Source organism: Pagrus major, chromosome 6 (genome assembly GCF_040436345.1).
Source record: "Pagrus major chromosome 6, Pma_NU_1.0".
Lineage (NCBI taxonomy): Eukaryota > Metazoa > Chordata > Actinopteri > Spariformes > Sparidae > Pagrus > Pagrus major.
In genome coordinates, this window is record NC_133220.1 from 11,164,377 (window position 1) to 11,186,761 (window position 22,385).

A 22,385-nucleotide genomic window follows, 5' to 3' on the forward strand; every position below is an offset into this window, starting at 1 on the left:
ACTTGAAGTATGACTTCTGGGTACTTTTTACAACACTGTTTTCTACAACTACTACGTAACCACATATTAAATGGGAACATTGTTTTTATTCCATCACATGCTACTTGATAACAACAGTGACTAATAGACTTTATTGAGCCCCAGGGGGAAATTAACAGACTACTCAGCTGTCATATCATTAAAATTAGCCCTATCTTTACCGGCTGCAACATTAGTGTGATGTGATCTGCACATTAATTGTAATCCAACAATAACAACATTAATTACCTGGCTGCTTTATGCAGCATTTGTTATTTTGCCCATCCGCTTCATGTAAACTGATACTTGTTTCCCTATTTCTGCATGGCCATACAGTCAATAAATCCATGAACACAGAATGAATGCATTGCAAATTTTAATGAATGTATATGGTATGTACAAAAAGCCATCACAAAACAAAATATAGTAACAGTAATGTTTCACATGCTCACAGTCACAGTAATAATGCTGTTTTCTTGGCCAGGAGCCTCGTTTCTTCACAGATCAATGTCAATCTGATCTTTTAAGGCATGAGCCCTAATTATTATTATTTTTAGTGAAGTAGTAGGTCTGCATATTCAAATGTATAAACCGAGGTTAAACAAAACACATACATATATATATATATAATGTGCATGGATGCATCTCAAGTTTTTGCAGATATTAAGATACAATTTTTGCCAACAACCAAACAACTGTAGGGCGAATATCAAGTATGTAACAGGACACTTCGATGCTTTGGCATGTATATGGTCCCATGTTAGTAGGAAGGTTCATGATCAGTCATATAAACACTGACAGTTATTGCTGAAATGTGTAAAAAAAATATATAAATAAAAAAAATCCCTTTGCAATAAATGGTGTTAATTGGGCCCCGTGTATCTTCCATTTTAAGCCTTTTTATTCAACTTAAGGCTTTGTAACATGAGACAGACTGAAAAGGAGGAAAAACATACAGAGCTCTGCAAGCTGCTGCAGTTCTGCAATTTAAAATGAATTTAGCATACACATACAGAATAATATGAAAGTTGAAATGCATGAAAAACACAAAAATAGATCTGTCTCTTCAATGGAGTGAGCTCCCCTCCCTCACAGAGGGAAACAACAGGACTGCAGGGGACAAAGAAAGAATAACACTGCAACTCTGAGTCCCCCCAGTCCAGTAAGGCTAACAGCTTCAAGTGCAAACGTTGGCCACAGCCTACTGAATAATAAGTCACAAAAGTGTTTTAAGTGCAACACAGCTGTCAGACCACACAGAAGATGAAATCTTAGGTCTCTTCACACCCCGAAGTCGTTCTGACTCAGTCAGACTTTCTGACTCAGTCAGACAAGACTTGTAAACTGATAGTTTGTACAGTAGCTGCCAGTTGTTCCACCACTGACGCTCGGAAAGGTCCTGTGCATAGCCAGCTAGTTGATATGCTCATGGCGACAGGAGGCTCAGAGGTGAGTTGTCCATGATGTATTCACCAATGCCAGCAAAGTACATAACCTGTGCAATGCCGAACAGAGGAGCGATGACCAGAGCTCGACAGCCAGCACCTTTCAGGAAGGCGGACGGTCCCTCCTTCCTCATTATTTTACTGTGGACAACCAGGGAGATACATTTATTTAAACACACGCACAAATAAAAAAGGACAAAAAAGAGAAAGGTGGTTATGTTACAATGAATGACTTACCTCACACAATCCATAACTCCATTGTAAGCCTCCTCATTGGCTCCTTTGTTCAGTGACTGCAGTCTAGTCTTCACCACTGGATAAAAGAAAAAAAAGAAACGCATTAGGTATGAGTTCAGAAACATTACAAAGACGTTACTAAGTAAGACACCACAAAATGGCTCTCAGACTCACCATCACAGGGGTTAACAGCCACAGCAGCAGTAGATCCTGCAGCGCAGCCTGAGAGGAAAGCCCAATAGAAGGGTGACGACTCCCCGGGACTGGGTTGACCTAGACGGTTCAGGTTGGCGAACAACGGGAAGTAGACGATGGAGAAGGGAACATCCCTGAAAGCAAAAACCAACAAGTTGATTCAGACTGAAAACCTGATACAGAAGTAACTGGTCTAACAAGTCAACATGGTTCCTCTTAAGGCTGCATTATATATTGTGCGCATGAACAATAGTCACATTGCAGGAAGTGCAATGACAGATATGTAGATATGTTTTCAAGGTGAATGTTAAGATTCACTTGATAAATATTAACTAGAGCATGACTGATATCGGCTGATAATACAGGACGGTGTTGGCCTATCGGAGATATCGCTATCTGCTTATATGTTGGCCCGTATGAAAAACAGTTTTTTGTTAGAGATTATAATGCGGAAAAAGATGCTGATGATAATTACTAAACTCAGTTGTTAAACAGTAAATTATTCTCCGTCACATATCTTTGTCACAAGTGTTAGATAGCCACATTTAAGGGATCAGTGCAGAAAATGTGTGAATCAACCAAACTAATGATATCCAATTTTTTTAACTTTCTAATATCTAAATCGACAATGGACCCAAAAATCTAGTATTGGTTTGAATCGTATATTAACAGTCAACAAATATTAACTCTAGTCTTTCTGCAACTCAGTGATTATAACCATGGTGACGTCCACCTACTGTGACAACACACGCATTGCAATTGTTTTTTTCCATTATCATGTAGCCCTAGTTCCTCTTCATCTGAGAATAAGAATTTACCTCATCAGTGTTGCCCCCAGGCCTTTGTAGAGCCCCTGGATGCCATGCTTTTGGAGGAGCTCCTTTGCGATTTGTGTGGCAGACACAGCTCGCGGTGCCGAGACCACCATGCCAGAGTTGTAGGAGCGGCTGAGCATGGTGTTGGTGGCCACAAGCTTGGTAGGAGACATCATGACTGGTTTTTGCTGCTGGGCCGCTGTGAACAAATGACAAAAAAAAAAAATCAAATTGCTGCTTCTTGCATACATATTAATATGTTCTAATGCTTAGAATGATTATATTTTCAATCAATTTTGTATTTTCTCACCGAGTCTGCCTGCATCCTGTAGCTGAATCTTGAGCATTTCCATCGGGGTGGTGATAATCACCTGGCACATGCCTGCACCACAACCTGCCAGCATCTCTCTGAACACTGTCAGCCCCTTTCTGTTAACAGATTAAAAAAAACATATTAATTAACAATTTATGGGATGCTGTATTTTCCAAAGATGATGATTTAATGAGTTGATCTTGCTTACCCATCCTTAGCGAGCTGATGTCTGAAGAAGTCATTAGCAGCCAGCTTGATTGCCTTTTCAGGAGTGACCAGGGTTAGATTTACAGCAGCACCTGAGGACAAACAAACACACAGTTAGTACTGAAGTCACAATCATGTTTTCATTCATAACACACAAAAACATTCCCCGCAACTATCATTACAATATTAGAAAGTCCATTTGTATAGCTAATCTACACACAGACAAGACAAATGCTCAATTTAAAGTAGCTTCAGTCATGATGATTGAGGGGGATTACTTCAAGAGAATAACATTAAAAAACATCATAAAAGGAAAATGAGAAACAAGCCAAACACAAGACAAGAGAACAAATGAGGAGGGTAATGAATATAGAAGAAGATGCAAACATCGAAGGAGACAGTTTATGATAACAGGGCCCACATTGTGTGGAGAAAACTTGAAGAAAGGAAATCTGTGTCTATTGAAAGGCTCCAAGTCAGTAAGTAGGTTAATGACAACAACAGACAAGAGAAATGAAGAGGTGTTAGTGACAGGACAGACCTAATCCTCCACTATGTACACTGTCTGCAGACTATGGGCAAGCTTAAAAATGAATCTGAAGTGAATTTAAGTTTATTTCACATCAGTTTTTAAGATCAACCAAAGTCTGCCAGGGCACAATTCATTGTCTAGAAAATGAGGATCTACAAGTTGACAGGACAGTGAAGAGACAGCCAAGAAGTTATTAACAAGTAGTCAAATAACAGAACAAATAGATGGCAAAACAAAAACTTGTGCCTATAGTTTTAAATAGAGCAATATTGTAAGAACCATTTAATGATTTGCCTCCAGCGTGGCTGCGCCTTATCGGCTAGCCTTCAATATCCCAGGGGGACCCAGTCTGTAATATGAAAAACACAGATGCAAACAAACAGCATTCCTCACACAAGCAGAGACCCAGACTAAAAAGGTCTCGATTTTCCTCATATTTAACTATGACCACAAGATTTCACTTTTCCTGTTCTACATCACATCAACACAACTGATCTTTAAAACAGGACATGTGTTTTACTGCATGAATGCTATTAAAAAACACCAGAGCTTAAAAAAGGTCCAATTTGGAAGAAAGTTGATTTTGGTTTCTTGTTTCCAACTCTTCAAATACTGTCGCTTTGGGATTGTAGGTCGGGTTAGCTGCCATCCCGAAGTGTATTTGGCGAGTTGGGAATGAGACTCGAAAATCAACTTTCTTAATAAATTGGACCTTGAAAGCTGCAAAACCATGTTGGGCCACCTCTCTTTTATAACTTACTTCCTCTTATGGCTATATTGTTGTATAAATCAAGCAACCCATGCACTCAAAATACACGATCTGAATCTGAGTTGTACTGAGTTATAAACATTTAATCAATGTTCAGCCTCACCATTAGAAGGATCTACTATATCTATTCATCTCCTACATGTTCTGGCCTACTGGTTAATAATATTCAGAAGCGTATGAATCTTACCTCTGTACATTCCAAAGTAACCCTCTGATCGAACTGTCTTGACAAGGCAGTCCATCCTACGAAACAAGAAAGAGGAAAATATAAGTGGTATGAAACATTGAAGTTTAAGTTGACTGAAAAAGAAAGAAACATTAAAATATTTTACAGAAGCTTTATCATTTAAATAAATGAATTATCACAATGACAGTAATGGTAATGGTGCCTGCTCTGAGCAACTAAGAAGGGGAGGGGTAAATAGAGCAGTAAATTTCCATCCTTCAGAGACTTTGGATCGACTCATTGGAGAGGAATGAAGAGGATGAAGTCATTATTGTCTATCGCATCAGGAATGTCCCTAATTCTACACGTCCATCCTGACGCCCAGCATGTGTCATTGCAGGATTAGCAGTAATAGTACTGGATTATACATGGATGTAGACAAGATTTGGAAATAAGTGTGTTGTCATGCAGGACAACACACTTACAACAACAACAGTGACTAAAAATACTCACATGCTCTTGTAGACCTGCTGACCGTGTCTCTGATTCTGCAACCTGGTCTTTGCCAGGTCAATGGGGAAGACACAAGTAACCCCAACAATGCCAGCAATACCTCCATTAATGAGCTTGGCTGGGAGGCTGAAAGGAGAGGACAAAAAAAGAATGTCAACACATAGTAATACATTTTATTTACATAACGCTTTTCAAAGTGGAAAATAAAACATCAGAGATAATCATAAATATGATAATGAATCCTTAACTGTAAAATTGTGAAAAAAAGAAAAGACCTTTAATAAGGGGTTGAAATGAAAATGTCATGTTCAAAAGGTGCACTATGTAGTTTTGGGGAAGAAATTGTAATCAGAAGCGAAAGATCTTCATTGACTGATTTTTAAAATATATATTTGATGGGCCCTGCCACCTCTCTAGCTTCAAGGACCTTGTTTTCCTCTGAGAACAGCTTGTTTAATCACTCATGGAAAAAATACATATTTCTGATTTGGTATAATTACCTTGTTAATATCATAAATATTGAAATTCTGAGTTTGAATTTCTTCTCCAAATCTACATAGTACCCCTTTCAAATAACTGTTTTTCTCACAGTAAAAAAACAAACAAACAGTAAACAGTTATTCTCTCAATTATTCATCTTGACACCATCAAAATTCCCCCTGGGGAAAGTCCTTAAAATGTTTTGCTTAGTCCAACCAACAGTAAAAAAGAAAATGAATTAAGACTTACCTAATCTGTTGCTGAGACATGATGACTTTGAATTAGATGAAGGTAGACGTGTAAAAGTAGTGATGTAGGTCCAGGTGCTCTTCAGTCAGATCAATGAATAGAGTCCTAAGACAGAGAAAGCGGAAGTCACTTGGAGTTTGGGGGGGGGAAGGTTGGCAGAGCTTATCCTGCTGCAGCTCAGAGGCTTTGGCTTATCTACACACCACACAGGGTCATGTGACTGTGACGTAGCAGCTCTGCTAGTTGTAACATGAGTCGTACAACCCGTGGGCGTGTCTTAGCTCACATACCGGAACACCATACATGGGCATTACCGCCTTTCATACATTCTTGATAATGGCACTAATCTAGCTGAATGTCTAAGAAACGTCGGCGTGCAGGCAGTGGCGTTAACTTCTTCCAAGTTTTATAAAATAGCATCAATGCAGATCGACGAGATGATGAGAAAGAGCTTGGGTTTTTTTTTTCTTTAAATGCAAATATGATGCTTTAATGCATGTCAAATAAAAGGAGTAAAGGAATAAATCGAGTATCCTTCACTGCAGGCAGTTTTACTTAAATATTTAGGTTTAAAGAGCAGAAACAATTTCCGAGCATCCACGTCTCGTAACGTTACTCTCACTTTCAATCATAAGGTTAGCGGGCAGCGTTAGCTATGATGCTCATTCAGAACAATACCGTCCCTGAAAGCGAACAAGCTAGCTTTGGCGGACAACTTCCTGACTCTAACACGCACACTACGTCACTTAAACATGCATTTAAACATTTTACTCACCAAAGTATTGTCTTGTAGTTATTCTTTATGCTTGTTTCGAGCCGTTGTGATAGTGTACCTCCGCTATCTTCGCCGGTTCCTCTGTGAGTAGACGTGACTGGAAATTTCCATTGAATTTTATCGGCGGGGGCGGGGCGGGCTCAGTCAAGTCTGAACTATCGTTGAATTACGACCAATCACCGAGCAGCTAACTTACATACTCGGATCTGATTGGCTGAATTGACCTGCCCCTTGCTTCATTGGTGAATAGACTGATCAATCAAACCGTCCGACCAATCGTGTAGTTCAGGAGATTGTGAAGGGCAGAGCCATTGTCAAGAGCGTAATTTAAGAGGAAAACCATTCATTGAGGAACTTTAAATTATTTTAATTATAAAAGTTAAAGATTAGCTGTGTACACATGTTTAAGGCTAGACATACCTTTGGAGAGATTATCGTAAAGTAGGTGAAGGGGTCAGAGCGTCATTTCCCAAATGGATTTTAAGATTAGGATGATCTTGCTCCCATAGTACGTCTCGTGGTTAAAACCTAATGGCATTAAGATCACTCTGCTAAGCTTGCTGGCTACACCATTAGGATCTATTCTACTTAGAGGTTGGTAGTAGTAGTACTAAGTAACTAAATACTGACTAAATACACAAATACACTGAAGGAGGCTACAACTGTGAGGTACTTTTACTTTACTGAGTACTTTGTACTTCTTCTCCACTAAATTACAGGGTGAAATACTATAGTTGATATTCCTCAACATTTGTCGGCCATAGTTGCTAGTTACTTTACAGATTAGGATTTCCCATAAAAACACATCATCACTTTATAAAATGTCAGAATCAGCTTTAATGGCCAAGTAGGAGTGCAAATAAAATACATTTGACACATTTTTTTCATTGCTCTTAATGCACTTACACAGGAATAGTCATGGCAGCTATGAACAAGGACAATAAACATGACTATTAAGTGCACAGTGTGTAGAAATATACTGTATAGAAGACAACAATGGCCAGAAACATAAATAAAACTATATACATGTAAAGTGTTCTGTAAGTTCTCAGCAATACAAAGAAATACATAGCAGTGCAAAGAAATAAACAATAAATGGATGTTCATGATGTACAATATATACATGTAGACATGTCTGTAAACATTTATAGTGAGTGAGTTCAAAGTGTCTTTCAGGAATATTGGTTTGCAGCTAGATCGTAAAAAATAAATGAAAAAAATACAAAAACCCCACAAACAACAGGACACAGCTGATGCAGAGTGATTCAAGGACCTCAGTGTCAAGGTCAGGTAAGTGCATCACAGAGAACACACTGGATTATTGCAGTGAAGAACCGGACCAGCAGCTCCTGAGGCAGGCTGAACTTCCTGAGGTGGCGCAGGAGGTATAAATCACTGTCTGTATGCAGACAAGCCACCACCCTGGATGTGGCCGATGACCTATTGTTTTCTGGTGTCGGAATGTCCTTTGGGGCTTTTCTATACACGTGCTGGCCTTGACTCGGTTTGACCCGGCACTTCAGCCCAGTGCATCAGGGTTTTGCTTTTCCAGTTGTGTTTTTAACTGATGATGTGCTTGTATTGAATAGTGGTCAAGGGAGAGGCTGTAAATACTCGTTCTCCCTGTTATATAATTAAAGAGCAGTCTATACTGGTAATGGAAATGCAAATCAGTGTTGCATGTGTTGACTCGGCGTTGCCAAAAGTGCCACTGGCAGAAAGGCCCCGTTTCATTCCTTCTGACACTGAAGCAGGGTCAAAAACCTGTTTTTCAACTTCTGGGTGTCGTCTTTCTTTGCTAATCTAAATCTCCTTGTCTGTGTTTCTGGTGCGGCTGCACAGAATTCTGTCCCCACTCCGGTAGGCCTCATCCTTGGCCTAACAAAGCTGCGAACCAAGGTTTATTGCTGTTGTATGTGCAAAAGGATTTAGTTGGCACACATATCCTCACAAAAACTGATGCAAGATCTCAGTCAGTGAGTTAATCCAGGACTCCAGCAGCAGCCTCAAAAACACTCCACCCAGTGTTGTCAAATTCCAGTTTTGCCCTGTTGTTCCACCTCCTCACAGCTTTGACCACAGGATTTGCAGGTTTTCAGTTCTGCCTGCAATCAGAGAAAGCTGCGCAGGGGACTCACCAAGCCAGGTTTAGGTGAACACCGACAGCTGCTGCACCTCCATCTTGTAGGTCTGTAAACACACAAAAAACTATTAGATACGTAAATCTGATTGGGGCCATTTTCCTGAATTAAGAGTAATTTGAATTTGGTGCCTTTATCTTCATTTTGCTGACAATACTTCCAAGATTCTACTAAAGTAAGGTTTTAAACACAGGACTAAGGAATATATTTTAATTGTGTGGTTGGCAAGTATCTGAATACAGTACTACTTACACCGTCAGCTGGCTCTGGTTTCTTCATGCCACCTTCAACAGGATAAATGTAGGTAGAGTAGCTGAGTTCTTACCCCCTCTATTTACTCATTGTTGTCCTCAATGAAGGTACACATTATTCTTGACTACTCAACTCCCAGGTGTGGCTGTGTGCAACTGTGTGCATATGAAACAGGTTTGGATGGAAGAGATATCAATGAATTCACCTCAGATAACTACGTAAACAAACATGGTCTATCTAGCAGGAACAAAAAGTACCCTATTGAATTACTCAAAGGGATTTTTCCTGGGTTTAGAAAGACCGTCTGGTGAATTCTACTGGATAGGTTTCAAATGCAGGTGCTCATGTAGTAGCTGCATAATGTGGAAAATTACCAGGGCATGACAAGACAAGAAGGCTTTTGTTGGCATTGAAAGTGGAGCATCGGAGGTAACGGTGTTGAATCTATAGACACATTCCAGGGGTTTAGGACCTGTCTTTTACTGTTAATACATGACTGACACTAAAAGGTTGTGTAACAGAAAGGTTGTGTAACAGAATGATCTACAAGTCATGTTTGCAGCCTTGCATATAGTCAGCATCTCCTACTTACATCACTATCCTATCCATATGTTCTTGGGTTGTTTTGATCAGACTCTTTTGTATTTAAGCGTTTGTCTGATTGGTAAACATCTTGCCATCCCGTTTTCTTTGAATAAAAGACAACTCAGGAATCAGATAATATGGGATCACATTAACAGCACCAAAGTAGGAGAAAAGATTACCTGGGGGACCCACTCGTGACTCGAAAATGTTGAGAGCCACTGTCTTAGTTTAGCATGTTAGCAGTCTATCATTACTAATAGCACTAATTCATGCACTACATGAAAAGTCAAAAAATCCCCAAAGTCTGTAGGATTTATGGATGTCTGCACTAAATGTAATCTCAATCTGTCAAATAGTTAGCAATATTTCAGCTGGTTTCAACCTACTGTCTGATCAACATTGGCGTCTCTGGAGCCGCCAACACAGCGACAACGTTTCCCACATTTTTTCCAGTTGAATAAACACAACACAAACAAAAGTGTGTGGTTTGTCTGAATGAAAGAGTGGTCGGTATGTGGGGCATATAGCTGATTCTTTTGGAGTGCTGATGGAAGCAAATTCCATTTCATCCACTGCTTTATCCATTAGGGTATTAGGGTTTTCAAAACACCACCACACAGGGAATTTCAGCTGGGCAATTCAGACCATTGTGCTTGATTGTAGAGTCAAATCAGCTCAACTGTTTGTGTATAAAGCATAACTAACCCTCCATTTATGTGGATGTACAGCTCATTTGTATTGGACATATTTTTTGAACATTCATGAGAAAATAAATCTCAATACAGACATGTGTATTAAATCTGATAAATATGACAGTCCTTTGCAGACAGTTTGCAGACAAAAGGCTTCTACTGAATTATCTACCTGAAGATATAAACAAGTACAAAATCTATTTCTTAACTCAGTTTTAACAGTTAAACACTATGGAAGCCCGTTTCTGCGGGTAAAACAAGAAGATGATGAAAACTAAGCTTAATGAAAAAAAAAAACCCAGGTCATAATTATGAGATAAAAGTCAAAATTATGTGATAAAGTCAAATTTATGATTAAAAGCCAAACATATGAGATTAGAAATGATCAGGACAACAAAAGGACAACAAATCTACAAGTGGATATAATACTCCACCATCTTGTCAGCTGACTGTCTGCAAGGTTAAACAGAGTGTCGGGTTGACATAAGTTGTACAAGCTTCCCCCGGGTTATAGTGATTCAGCATTTTACAAACTGGTTTTCAGTCCATACTCTTACAAACCACCCTCAAGGTTGCTTCAAGTTGTGTAATTCTATAAATCACGTCATGGAAACAGTGGCAGAGGTATAAGTTGAAAAGGGGAGTGATCCAGATGATGATTACTCCTATTAACTCATGAAATTAAGACTGTCTCTGCCTGTGTGATGTTTTGCGGGCTTTCGGTTATATTTCATTTTACTATTTTGATAAAAATACTTTAATAGCGACAAGTAACTGTTTATTTTTAATCAACACAGAAGAAAACGTCACTGACAGAAGAAGGCTGTAGTATCCATAAGTGACTAAATAGAAAATAAGGAGATGAGGTGGCACATGTCACAGAGCTCCACATGATGGACTTATACATACTCCCACTCTGAACCGCTGAGCTATTAATAAGCTCCAGCTGTCTTCCCAAATTCCCTTTGTGAATGGGAAACTACACACATAAACTCTACTTGGGCTGATATAAAATTACTCAGCTACAAACACACACTGCGAATTTAGTTTTTGGTGACTCTTCTACGTGCGTTGTGCCTGATCATTGTGGTTCAACATCTTCACTGATAATCCATTTAAAAAGAGTTGTGTCAACAATCATGTGCCTTCCAGAATGACTACTGGTGCAAATATAGTATCTTGAGGTGACATTGTGGAGCGTCATGGCCTTGTGTTTGTTATGTAGTAAACAGAAAGCCATAGTCCGGCACAGGATGTCATTAAGTCATGTGCAGCTTAGTAAGAGAGCTATTTAGAGACTTCAGCTTTAATTGAATTGCATTCAGAGTATCCCTTCCACAGTAAACATAATAAGTCACACACACATGAGTGTACAGGGGGATAAATAATGGCACTAATGAAAATACCCCACCCCCCCACCCCCATTGTTAACTGAGAAGCAGAGCTGCAGCAGAGATAAGTTGGGCAACGAAGACACAATAAAACAGGCTGGTACAAGAGATAATACAGACAGGACAGACATTACAGTATCCATCACAAGGTTAAGGATGACGTGTGTCTCCTCACAAAACATTCATGAATCATGCAGTTTCCACCTGGTAATTTAAGGAAAAAAAAGAAAAAAGAAAAGACAACAAGCTGAGAGCGCTAACTACAGGAGAATCAGAACGGGATCATGTAGTTGCTCTGGTCAGGATACGGGTAGAGACGTCTGACTGGTTTGGTACACCGAGCTCCGGCCACGCTGGCCCTGTGTGCGCATTCATCGCTGTCAGTCCTGCAGGCCCCACAGTGGCAGCTGAGAGCCACGGGGTAGGTGAAGACAGGGTTGGCGCTGATGGGACAGCCGGGCAGCACGGCTGTGCGGTATTCCACTTTGTCATAAGTACAGCCTCTCTGGATAAGGAAGCGGGGGCCGAGTATGTCCCTCATGTTGCTGTCCTGCTCACCATACACAAACACATAAATGAACATTACACTTTCTTTAGGGCACTTCTGACCAATACAAAGTGATATAAAATGTAAATAGTTGGAAAGTCTTACAAAGAGCCCCTTTAACTTTGTGGTAAATGTCATGATTTTATTGTAATGGGAACATTTTTTATTCACAACTGCACATTTTTCAAAAGATTGCTTTAATCTGTTCTACTCTTTTCTTTCATGATTTCATACATTTACTAAATTTCACAATACAGGAAAAGATGACATGCAATTTAATGTTAGAACTTAATTTTTGTGAATATTTTAGAATTCAGTCTGTACTTTTATTTTCTTGTATTGTGTTTGTGTATTTTATTCAATCATTTTGTTTTTATATTTTCTGTTTTCTTTAATATAATTTGATTGTACCTTCCATTTACACTGTTTAACACTTTGGTTATCATAAAATGCAAATATTTGTTCACTAATAAAGTTTTTTGGGGAAAAAAGGGTTACTAAACATTGATTCACACGATGGCAATGACATAAACTTTTACATGATTTCGCTTTCTGTCTGTCAATATTTCTAGGTACTTTTTTCCACTATTAGAATGAATGAATGACAATACTATTCTTCACCATGAAGGACATACTGCACATACCCTTGAGTAGCAGAATCCCATGCAGATGGTCGTGTTGATGGCCACACAGAAGTCACACTCTGGCCTCTCCACATACAGGGTGAAGTCAGTGGGTAAACACATGGGAACGGCTGGACTGAAGAGTAGAAAAAGGAGCCAGCAGTTGAACAGTGCAGTCTCCATGTTCAGCGAGTGTTATTTTTTCCAAGCAATTCGGGACCTGCATGGGAAGAAAGATAAAAAGGACAAATTAACAACCAGATAACAGAAAGTTTGCAATCTTTAATGTTGTTTGTTCCGCTCTGAATGTGAGTCACCTGCTCCAGAGATGCCAGTGCTTGCAGGCCTGTTGATGCCGTGAGTCTGAACATCCCGCTGAACAGTATTTATGTGAAGATCATATAATCCATCTTTATCCAAACTAGCCGTTATCTTCTATCTGTGACGGAAAAGGAAGAACTGAACTTTTACTCCATTATGTGGATTACATGAATTAATGATTTGCTTCATTCACAAAGTAACAGTAACCACGGAAGCTGACGCAATGGATTCTGCACAAGCTAAAACCTTCTGTGCAAATTAGTCCAAAACAGTGTCCACTTGACAAAATGTCAAGAAGCTTCATGGCTGCTTGAAAAAAATTTATAATTTATAAAGAGATAGTCAAACCAGGACTTTTTTCTTCCTTTTCCAAAACAAACATAATCTGGTTCTCATTTGAGAAAAAAATAACTGAACAAAATGCACTTATGTAATACAAAATATTTCAAGGTACTTTCTGAATGCTGAGATGTGCATTGTGAGTTACAAATATCTACACCATTCAGCAATGTGCACAAGTCAATTCACAAGCTGTCACTGTCCAGACATGTACTGACTAAACATGAGCAGAAAACATTCAGGTTAGGTTTTATCTAATCTGCTCTCATGGTAAGTAAAATAAAAACTGCTGTAGCAGACATCAGCATTCATCTCTTAACACCAAATACTTCAGATACACTTACACAGATAGACTTCAAGCTACTGACAAGGCAATACCTTGACTCAAAAACCAATGAGGAGTGTTTTCCTCCAAACGATGCCAGATTTCCTTATCTATATTTTTGTTTAATGATTGCTGAAGGTAGCCAGAGTCTCTCTGACACATTAATTCATATGCGTGAACCATTTGTCTATTTCCTCTTGATTTACAATTCAAAATGATTTCTCGGCATTCCTGTTGCCGTGTTATGAATTGGGCTATCTCACAATGACTGATTTTCTTCTATTTTGTTTCAACCACAGTACCTCTTACTAAACCGAAGTCTTCATCTAATAACATTTACCTTGGATAATGCACACGGCTAACTGGCTCACCTGTATTGTCCTTTTCCAGTAGTGACTAAAGCCATCAGTGAATACGAAAAACATAAACAGTGCAGTGTAAGTTCAATGTCCATTTCAGCGCCTCATTCCTTTCCTAAACTCTTACTTAACTTTATAAACATTAACACTGAGTACTTTTTACATTAACTTTCAAAGAGAGTTTACTGAGACTGATGGTCTCATCAAGAGTGACTTGAATGAAATCAACCATAAAATCTGTCTTCATTAGAATATAAAATTGAACAAGTCATCACTTAATATCTGTTGTACTCACTTAAGGTCCCTGCAAACAGCTTACACCTACATTTTTTTTTGTTATCTGCATGATTTTTTACTGTAGACACATTTCCCACCTGACATCTGCATATCTTTGAGTTTGCATCACTGGAGTGATAAGCAAAATATACAGAGTTAAAGCAATAGTAATCACACCTGATTGTCTGACACATTAAACAGGATGTGATAGCCGGAGCAGTGACCTGCCCTGACTCCTGAATTTCCTCATAACTACATGACATGAGATTTTACAAGTGACATGAGATTTTATAAAGAGAGCTCATGGATGTGTCACTATGTCATAATAAAGCATCAGGTTAACACAAACTGAGACACACCACAGGATCACCACCCTTTACTATCAATGAAATTCTGGCTGACTTCAGTACTTTGTATCCTTGATAGATCATTAACTAAAGTGAACTAATCTTTATAGTCTTCCTGAAGACATCAGAGTTGACCAGACGGCTGCCGCTTGCATTTGATGTACTATCGTCTATCAGTCAGAGCGACTCTGATAGCTGGATTGGATAAAACAACAAAGGACTAAAACGCTGAACTCTTTGGATTTTTCTATTCTTTGTTGAAGGTTTGAAGGGAAATGTTTAATATGAGTGTGGCTGATTTAAATTCATCTAACAGTAGAGTCTAAAATACACTGAAAAGCGTTTGCCTTGCTGCATGTGTGCATTTTTGTTCCTTTCGTCGGTCTAAATGACAATTTCAGGAGCATTTAGAGGGAAGAAAATCAAACATTAGCCAGATTGCATAAAACAGAAATCCTCAGTCGACAGTTCATAAAAAAGTGTTAGAAAAGCTGTTTAAGTAACCATGGTTGGTACAGGTGGTCCAGTGGCCACTTTCTCTGTGTGGGATTATGTGGTGTTTGCTGGAACAATTTTGTTGGCGGCTGGCATTGGCCTCTTCCAGGCCATCCGGGGACGTAAGGAGACGAGCAGCGCTGAGTTCTTGCTGGGTGGACGGCAAATGACAGCTGTGCCGGTTGCCATGTCACTCACTGCCAGCTTCATGTCTGGCATCACAGTCATCGGCACACCTGCTGAGGCCTACCGGTTCGGAGCTGCCTTCTGGCTCTTCGGCTTCTCCTACGCCATCATGTCTGCCATCACTGCCGAGGTCTTTGTCCCGGTTTTCTACAGACTGGGGATCACAAGTGCCTATGAGGTAAGGAAATGTCGCAGACTTTTAATTATTATATTGGTACTAAGGCTGGCTGACAGGAAGCAGGAAATTACAGTGAAAATATCAATAAAGATGACACGTTTTATTGGAGGGCTACATAAAACGTGACCTTGACTGTAGAAACTTGTATGTAATGAAACTGCTATAAAAGTGTTTCCTCTGAAACGTTGGCAGACATTTCAGTTAAAACTAAAAGAAAGAAAAACAAAAATGTGGATGCATGAATTAAACACCATTTTAATGATGTCTGACCATGTTTCCTTTTCATTTCTAGTACCTGGAATTGCGCTTCAGTCAGCCAATTCGGATAATTGGGACATCAATGTACATCGTACAGACGGTAACTAAACATGCCTTTATTGAAATCAAGAGGAATATTCAGTTACTTTTTGTATTTAGATAATTAAAAACTAAAGTACAAAACCATGAAGAATGGAACAAACATCCATATTTAACACAGTCAAAAGCACCTGTCTTTTTTTCTGTTTGACTTTATGTAAAAGATAACAATTCTAAGATTGATAGGAATCACATGCTTGATGTGTTTCCACCTAATCAACTAATGGTGGCCTTTTTTCTCAGGCTCTCTACACTGGTTTGGTCATCTATGCTCCAGCTCTTGCACTAAATCAAAGTAAGTCTATATATGGGCTTTTCTTACAATTATGAATAAAAACTACTTTGTATAATGGCATCGTTATGAGTCCTGTGTTTTGTTTACGCCTTTTCACCTTTTTTCACTTGCCACAAACTCTCCCATGTGCTTCTTCTGGACAACAAACAAGGGTAGACAAGATTTTCTTTACAAATCAGCCTAACTTTACTGAGAATTAGTAAACCTCAGATGCAATTGGTGTTGCTGTCTAATCTTTTCAGTTTAATCTATTTTTTTCCAGATACCAGAGATTGTGTACTATGGATAGAGTTGGTAAAAGATATAGCAGGGTCTCTTTCTCTAATGTTTATCGTAAACACAGGTTCACTCTAAAAACAAAGAGACAACCGTGTGCAAAATGACTAGGATGGATCAGAGAGGTTATGGTGACTTTGGCTTAAAGTTACTAAAACAGTCATGTTGTTATGTCTCAATAGGCTTATTTTGTTTATATGACTCATGATGGAACTTGTTTTTATCACTCAGTTACAGGACTTGATCTATGGGGAGTGCTGGTGGCTACAGGAGCAGTGTGCATCGTCTACTGCACTTTGGTTGGTACCACGTGTGTCAAAATGTCCTTGAGCCCAAGTATGATTGTATTTATAACTGTTTAATCAAAAGCAGGCTGGGTCATTATTTTACATTTTGGTGTCATCATACTATTTTATTTTGTGGTCTGATCTGCGCAAAGGCAAATTATCTGCATGAGAATGTATACAGTAAAAGTACACATTTGAACAAAACAGTTAGCCGCAACTATCACGACACTGGAAAGACTTGATGGCTGTTGTTTCAGGGCGGTCTGAAAGCAGTAATCTGGACAGACGTGATGCAGATGGTGATCATGCTGGCAGGTTTTGTGGCTGTTATAGCTCGAGGAGCTGTGCTACAGGGAGGCCTGACAAACATTTGGGAGGACGCAAGGAAAGGAGGCCGACTAGTGGCGTTTGAGTAAGTACACAAGCAGACTTGTGGCCAATAGTATTTGTTGTTTGCTTGTTTTAAGCTGGTTATGATACCAAAAGAATGTGGCCTCCTGGATGAGAGAAATTTGTTTACAGCCACAGTAAAACAAATTTGATCAACTTTCTCGTAATCGTTTCCTGTAACTCTTAATTGCTCTTGAATCCAAGTATGTTAAAATTCTGCTCTGGAATCTGTTTTGCTCACAGTAATTAAGAAAACTGAATATCAATCATGCCTTTATCAATCACCCCACATTATCAGAAGTTTGTGCAGTTGACGTTCCCATCATTACCTTCAATATTCTGTCACATGTTCTTTTACTTCTGTCACAGTTTTGACCCAGATCCTCTGAAGCGACATACTTTCTGGACTATTGTAATCGGCGGCAGCGTGATGTGGACCTCTATCTATTCAATCAACCAATCCCAGGTGCAGCGCTACATCTCCTGCAAAACCTTGGGACATGCCAAGATGTGAGCGTTCCTGCAGTGCAATGCAAACAGTAAACTATTGGCAGTGAGCGAAGGTTCATGCACTGACAAGTCTTTTTATATCCCTCAGGTCTCTGTATGTGAACATGGTTGGCTTGTGGCTAACTGTGAGTCTGGCTGTGTTTTCTGGCCTCACCATGTTCTCCATCTACAAGAACTGTGATCCACTTGCAAACGGTGATGTTGACACCCCAGACCAGGTGATTACAGCTGCCACTGTCTTTTAATCAACCATCACAACGATGGCATGCTCATAGCTGCCAATATTTGGGTTTCAAAATAAGGAGGTCTTTAGTGTGAGGGTGGATACAGGTGGAACGCCGTCCTGCTCTAGCAGCTAACGCTTAAGCAGCCTGTCTGTAAAATTCTGTTTGCAGATTAAACTTCATAGACAATCTGGCAACTTGGGTGAGGTCAAACATATTTAACCTATCGTAAAAATAACTCATAATAAAGTTTGAAAGCCATGCAAATTACAAACATTTCCTAGGTGAAACAACAAAATAGGAGGCCGCTGGGACACGGCCTTTAAATATGGGAGAAACTCAGGAAAAACCAGAATGTTGGCAGGTCAGGTCATGCTGTTTGTAATGTATCAAAGCATTGACAGTAAAAAATGCTTTGTATTTATAAACCAGTTGCTGCCCTACCTTGTGATGGATATTCTGGCAGTTTACCCTGGAATACCTGGCTTGTTTGTGGCGGCTGCTTACAGTGGTACACTAAGGTGAGACCTGACACGAACAAGGAAAAAATGTATTGTTTTCATACCAGTCAGAAATATTCTGTTGATAAGGAAATGCTCCAACAGATAACACAATGCTAAAAAAGAATGAGATGGCAATACCTAGATTATGTTGCTTCCTGAGAAAAGTCCACGTCATTGTTCCACTGAAGATTGAGCAAGTTGTTGTTGCATTGATATTTATGAGAGCCACTATCTATATGCTACCTGAGACTAACCTTATCCATAACATAATCTGCTTTTTAAATGAATCAGCCTCTCTGTTCTATTTTTTTTCCCAGCACGGTGTCTTCCAGCATTAATGCCCTAGTTGCTGTCACTGTGGAAGACTTTATTCTTCCAGTGTTCAAAAACCTCACAGAGAAACAGGTGTCCTGGATGAACATGGGCTTGAGTAAGTTCCACAGTAGACCAAAAATGAGCAGGGATTACAAAAGCATAGTTAAGCATAAGTTGAGAGTGGCTATTAACTGCTTTGAAGAATTCCTTTCTTTAAAATCTTCTCATTTATAAAGAAATATTTTGAAATTAGACACTTAAAGTCTAAATTAAGTCTACGGTGCATTCTGGTGATCATGAATACTATGGTATCAGTTCACAGCATACCAGTAGACACCAAGATAACCATTATCTTGTTATTCTTAGCTGGTAATAAAAACTGTTTACAGATCTCGTGTCCAGGTTACGACATGATCCAAATGTAGTAGAGATAGATAGACTGAAAGCTGTGAACAAAGACAATCTTGTTTGCTCAAAGACAAATTTAAATCATTACTCATGAACAGTTTCCAAAAAAAGACTTCACAGGACACGATGCACAAACTGGCTAATGCTACAATAATCTCAGGTCTTTCATCAGATGGATTTCCTTGGATATAAACCTGGACAGGCAGGAACATGTAGGAACTACAGTCTAATCTTCTTTTGGCAGGGTTAGATCAAGGGTGTGGCTTCGCTGTCTTTTGAGAAGAATTCTGCAGCAAAGACACCGTTTTCTTAATTCAACACAGACACTGGATACAAGACGGTCACAATGTTCCTGTTCATTACAGTGTAGCTGTAGGTGTTGATAAGAGCTGTCATTTATGGTAGGGAAATGGCTACAAAACACAGTTCCTGCAGGGTTCACAAAGTTCATTTCAGGACAACTAAGACACCTTTTTAACACCTCCAATAGGAAAGCCTACTGGGAAATCAGTTTGCATAACCTGGATTCAGTTCTTCTCAGGAATAGATAACAGTAATTACCAATGATACATTTGATCAAATTAATGTGGCCTAGAAAGCCGCCTGCACCCACATTCCACTGTCGCAATACCCCCACTTTTATCAAATGCAAAAACATTCTTTTTGTCTTGTTGTTTTTTTAAGGACTTTTATACATTATACACTTTTATACATGAAATTAGTGTTCGGCCACTAAAGGCCATTTTGAAAATTTAATGAATTAAATGCTTTTCAAGACCTTTAGATACCCTGGACAAACATGCACAAAATCCAAAATCCAAAAAGCTCTTTTAAATTGATTTTAAAACTGTAAAAGAAAATGTATATGTATGTTAATTTTAGAAAAAAAAAATGTAGCTCATCTGCCTTAGAGTTTGTACCAATGATTGTCTTAGAAAAATGTGATTAGATCCTTTCTTTTAATTCAATAATGCAGATTTTAACATTTTCACAGGTGTATTCTTTGGTGCCCTGTGCATTGGGATGGCTGGAATTGCTTCAATGATGGGAAGTGTTTTGCAGGTAAACCTCTCCAACACCATGCATTAGCAGTACTGCAGCCATTTATTGCTCTACAGCACCACCATGTGTTAAGTATTAAGAATTACAAGCCTTCTGATGGTTTTCTATTTTCAGGCAGCTCTGTCCATATTTGGCATGATCAGCGGGCCTCTTCTAGGTCTTTACCTATTAGGCATGCTGTTCCGCACACCAAATTCAATAGTGAGTACTTCCTTTCTGGAACATTCACTTGCACAAATGCACCATCTCACAACACAAAGAAAACTTCACAAATGTGTCACATGGAGGAAGTATTTGACTGCAGTTTACTTTGCAGGGAGGCCTTGTGGGAATGATCATTGGTCTAGTGCTGACTCTGTGGGTGGGGATTGGAGCCCAGATTTACCCACCAACGGCTGAAAAGACAAATCCCCTCCCACTCACCACTGCAGGGTGCAACAACACAATGGGCGAAAACTACACAACACCAGCTACGTGGACCACTCCAGTGACTCTGACCCCACAGCCTGAGTGAGTCATATAACATAAATAAACATACATCAATAAAGTTCCATCAAACACATGATATGGTCACAATAAATATTATTTATCAGCATTTTAATGTAGTAAATGTAGACAAAGCACAAACATGATTCAAGGCTTTAAACTGTCCTCAAAAGATTTCCTTCCACTAGCCAATTCATCACAAAAAGGGAAAAAATTCTCAGAATAGATTTCATTTGATTGGTCGATCAACATTTAATGAATCCCTGACTACTTTGATATTATATTAATTGTTTAAGTCTCTTTTTTTAAGCAAAGATGTGAGGATTTGCTTTTCCGTATTATCGAATTGTAAACTGAATATCTTTGGTGTTTGGACTTTTGGTTGGACAAAACAAAATGTAACCTTAGAATAATCGAGACAATAATCTCCAGATTAATCGATAATAAAGACAATCTTTATTTTTAGCTCTATTTCATACAGCAATTCATCAAAAAGAAGTTACAACCCTGTTGGTGCGACTGTGTGTGTAGAATGAAGGGAGGATGACTGATAAATCGATTTCCTCTGTGTGTCAGTCTCAGACCACCTCTGGCAGACAGCTGGTACTCTCTGTCCTACGTCTACTTCGCTCTCTTGGGAACATTGACAACAATGGTGTCTGGCCTGCTGGTGAGCTCAATCACAGGTGAGACATTATCTAACCTCTACTTTCACTACAAAGGCATATCGATACTTGTATGTTTGAAATGTTGAATATTATCATTCAAATCTACCATAAAACGGTTATGAGAATAGGTATCTATTTCATTTTAGGTGGATGCAAGCAAGAAAAAATCAACCCTGATCTATTCGTGAAGATGAGTGATCTGATCTGCTTCAGCTGGTGTAGTAAATCAGAGGTAAGAGACTGACCCTTTGATTAGATATTTGGTAACAATGTGAGGATGCGTTACTTATCAACTACACAAGATTCTGTCAAGTTATTAATAGTTTGCTAAATGTTCTCTACAGGAATCTGATGTCACAGAAAAAGCTGCAGGAGAATTTCACATGGACGCTGAAAACCCAACATTTGCAGACTCTGACAAGACGAGTAAAAATGTTGAAATGGCCACAAAACTGTAAAGCTACTATATTAATTCACTGTTCTTTCCAGGAATCATTATTATTTTATCACATTTTATTTAACGCATAAATGACAAGCCACAATTGTTTTGCTGCTACATTCCCGTGGTGCATTTGATTTGCAAACACAAATTAATTTTATGTTTGTGCCTATTTATGTTGATATGAATTATGTGTTTTAAATGTGGTGCTGAAATTGAGATACAAAATAATTCCGATTTCACATTAAGAGGCAACTTGACAATTCACAAAATAGACTGACAAAACTAAAACAGAACTTTAAAAGAATGTAATTCAAATTCCTTGCCTTGTTATGTTGCTACTCAACTGTCGTGCTTAAACAACAGCAAAAACAATTCATATATATATAGTAGG

The 22,385-nt window shown here is 38.9% G+C and overlaps 3 protein-coding genes across 3 annotated transcripts; 1 reads left to right on the plus strand and 2 right to left on the minus strand.

The window, feature by feature from the left end:
• Nucleotides 1-377: 377 nt before the first annotated feature.
• Nucleotides 378-6,805, minus strand: slc25a55a (solute carrier family 25 member 55a). The gene is made up of 10 exons (XM_073469066.1): nt 6,715-6,805; nt 5,940-6,044; nt 5,211-5,336; nt 4,719-4,774; nt 3,232-3,322; nt 3,021-3,139; nt 2,714-2,909; nt 1,875-2,029; nt 1,701-1,776; nt 378-1,604 (listed from the first exon to the last, which is right to left on the minus strand). The coding sequence occupies exons 2-10, from the start codon at nt 5,957-5,959 to the stop codon at nt 1,445-1,447; spliced, it is 999 nt and encodes a 332-aa protein (XP_073325167.1). The 5' UTR covers nt 5,960-6,044; nt 6,715-6,805; the 3' UTR covers nt 378-1,444.
• A 5,241-nt stretch (nt 6,806-12,046) lies between these two features.
• On the minus strand, nt 12,047-13,131 carry tshba (thyroid stimulating hormone subunit beta a). The gene is made up of 2 exons (XM_073468835.1): nt 12,967-13,131; nt 12,047-12,325 (listed from the first exon to the last, which is right to left on the minus strand). Exons 1-2 carry the CDS (start codon nt 13,126-13,128, stop codon nt 12,047-12,049), a joined length of 441 nt encoding a protein of 146 aa, XP_073324936.1. The 5' UTR covers nt 13,129-13,131.
• Nucleotides 13,132-15,417: 2,286 nt separating this feature from the next.
• slc5a8l (solute carrier family 5 member 8, like) lies at nt 15,418-22,111 on the plus strand. Its single transcript, XM_073468701.1, has 15 exons — nt 15,418-15,771; nt 16,064-16,129; nt 16,372-16,423; nt 16,931-16,998; nt 17,244-17,398; nt 17,746-17,886; nt 17,975-18,104; nt 18,543-18,631; nt 18,931-19,043; nt 20,331-20,398; nt 20,513-20,599; nt 20,715-20,908; nt 21,461-21,570; nt 21,699-21,784; nt 21,897-22,111. Exons 1-15 carry the CDS (start codon nt 15,418-15,420, stop codon nt 22,008-22,010), a joined length of 1,827 nt encoding a protein of 608 aa, XP_073324802.1. The 3' UTR covers nt 22,011-22,111.
• Nucleotides 22,112-22,385: the final 274 nt, after the last annotated feature.

Bases quoted from the DNA above. Each gene is read 5' to 3' on its own strand.
- slc25a55a (XM_073469066.1), bottom strand. From the start codon at position 5,959: ATGTCTCAGCAACAGATTAG. The intron at 2,910-3,020 runs GTGAGAAAATAC...ATTTGTTCACAG, and splicing joins ACAGGATGCAGGCAGACTCG to CGGCCCAGCAGCAAAAACCA. The intron at 2,030-2,713 runs GTAAATTCTTAT...TTTTGCTTTCAG, and splicing joins CTGGGGGCAACACTGATGAG to GGATGTTCCCTTCTCCATCG.
- tshba (XM_073468835.1), bottom strand. From the start codon at position 13,128: ATGGAGACTGCACTGTTCAACTGCTGGCTCCTTTTTCTACTCTTCAGT. The intron at 12,326-12,966 runs GTATGTGCAGTA...TATGGTGAGCAG, and splicing joins TGGGATTCTGCTACTCAAGG to GACAGCAACATGAGGGACAT.
- slc5a8l (XM_073468701.1), top strand. From the start codon at position 15,418: ATGGTTGGTACAGGTGGTCCAGTGGCCACTTTCTCTGTGTGGGATTAT. The intron at 18,632-18,930 runs GTGAGACCTGAC...TTTTTTTCCCAG, and splicing joins GCTTACAGTGGTACACTAAG to CACGGTGTCTTCCAGCATTA. The intron at 21,571-21,698 runs GTGAGACATTAT...ATTTCATTTTAG, and splicing joins GCTGGTGAGCTCAATCACAG to GTGGATGCAAGCAAGAAAAA.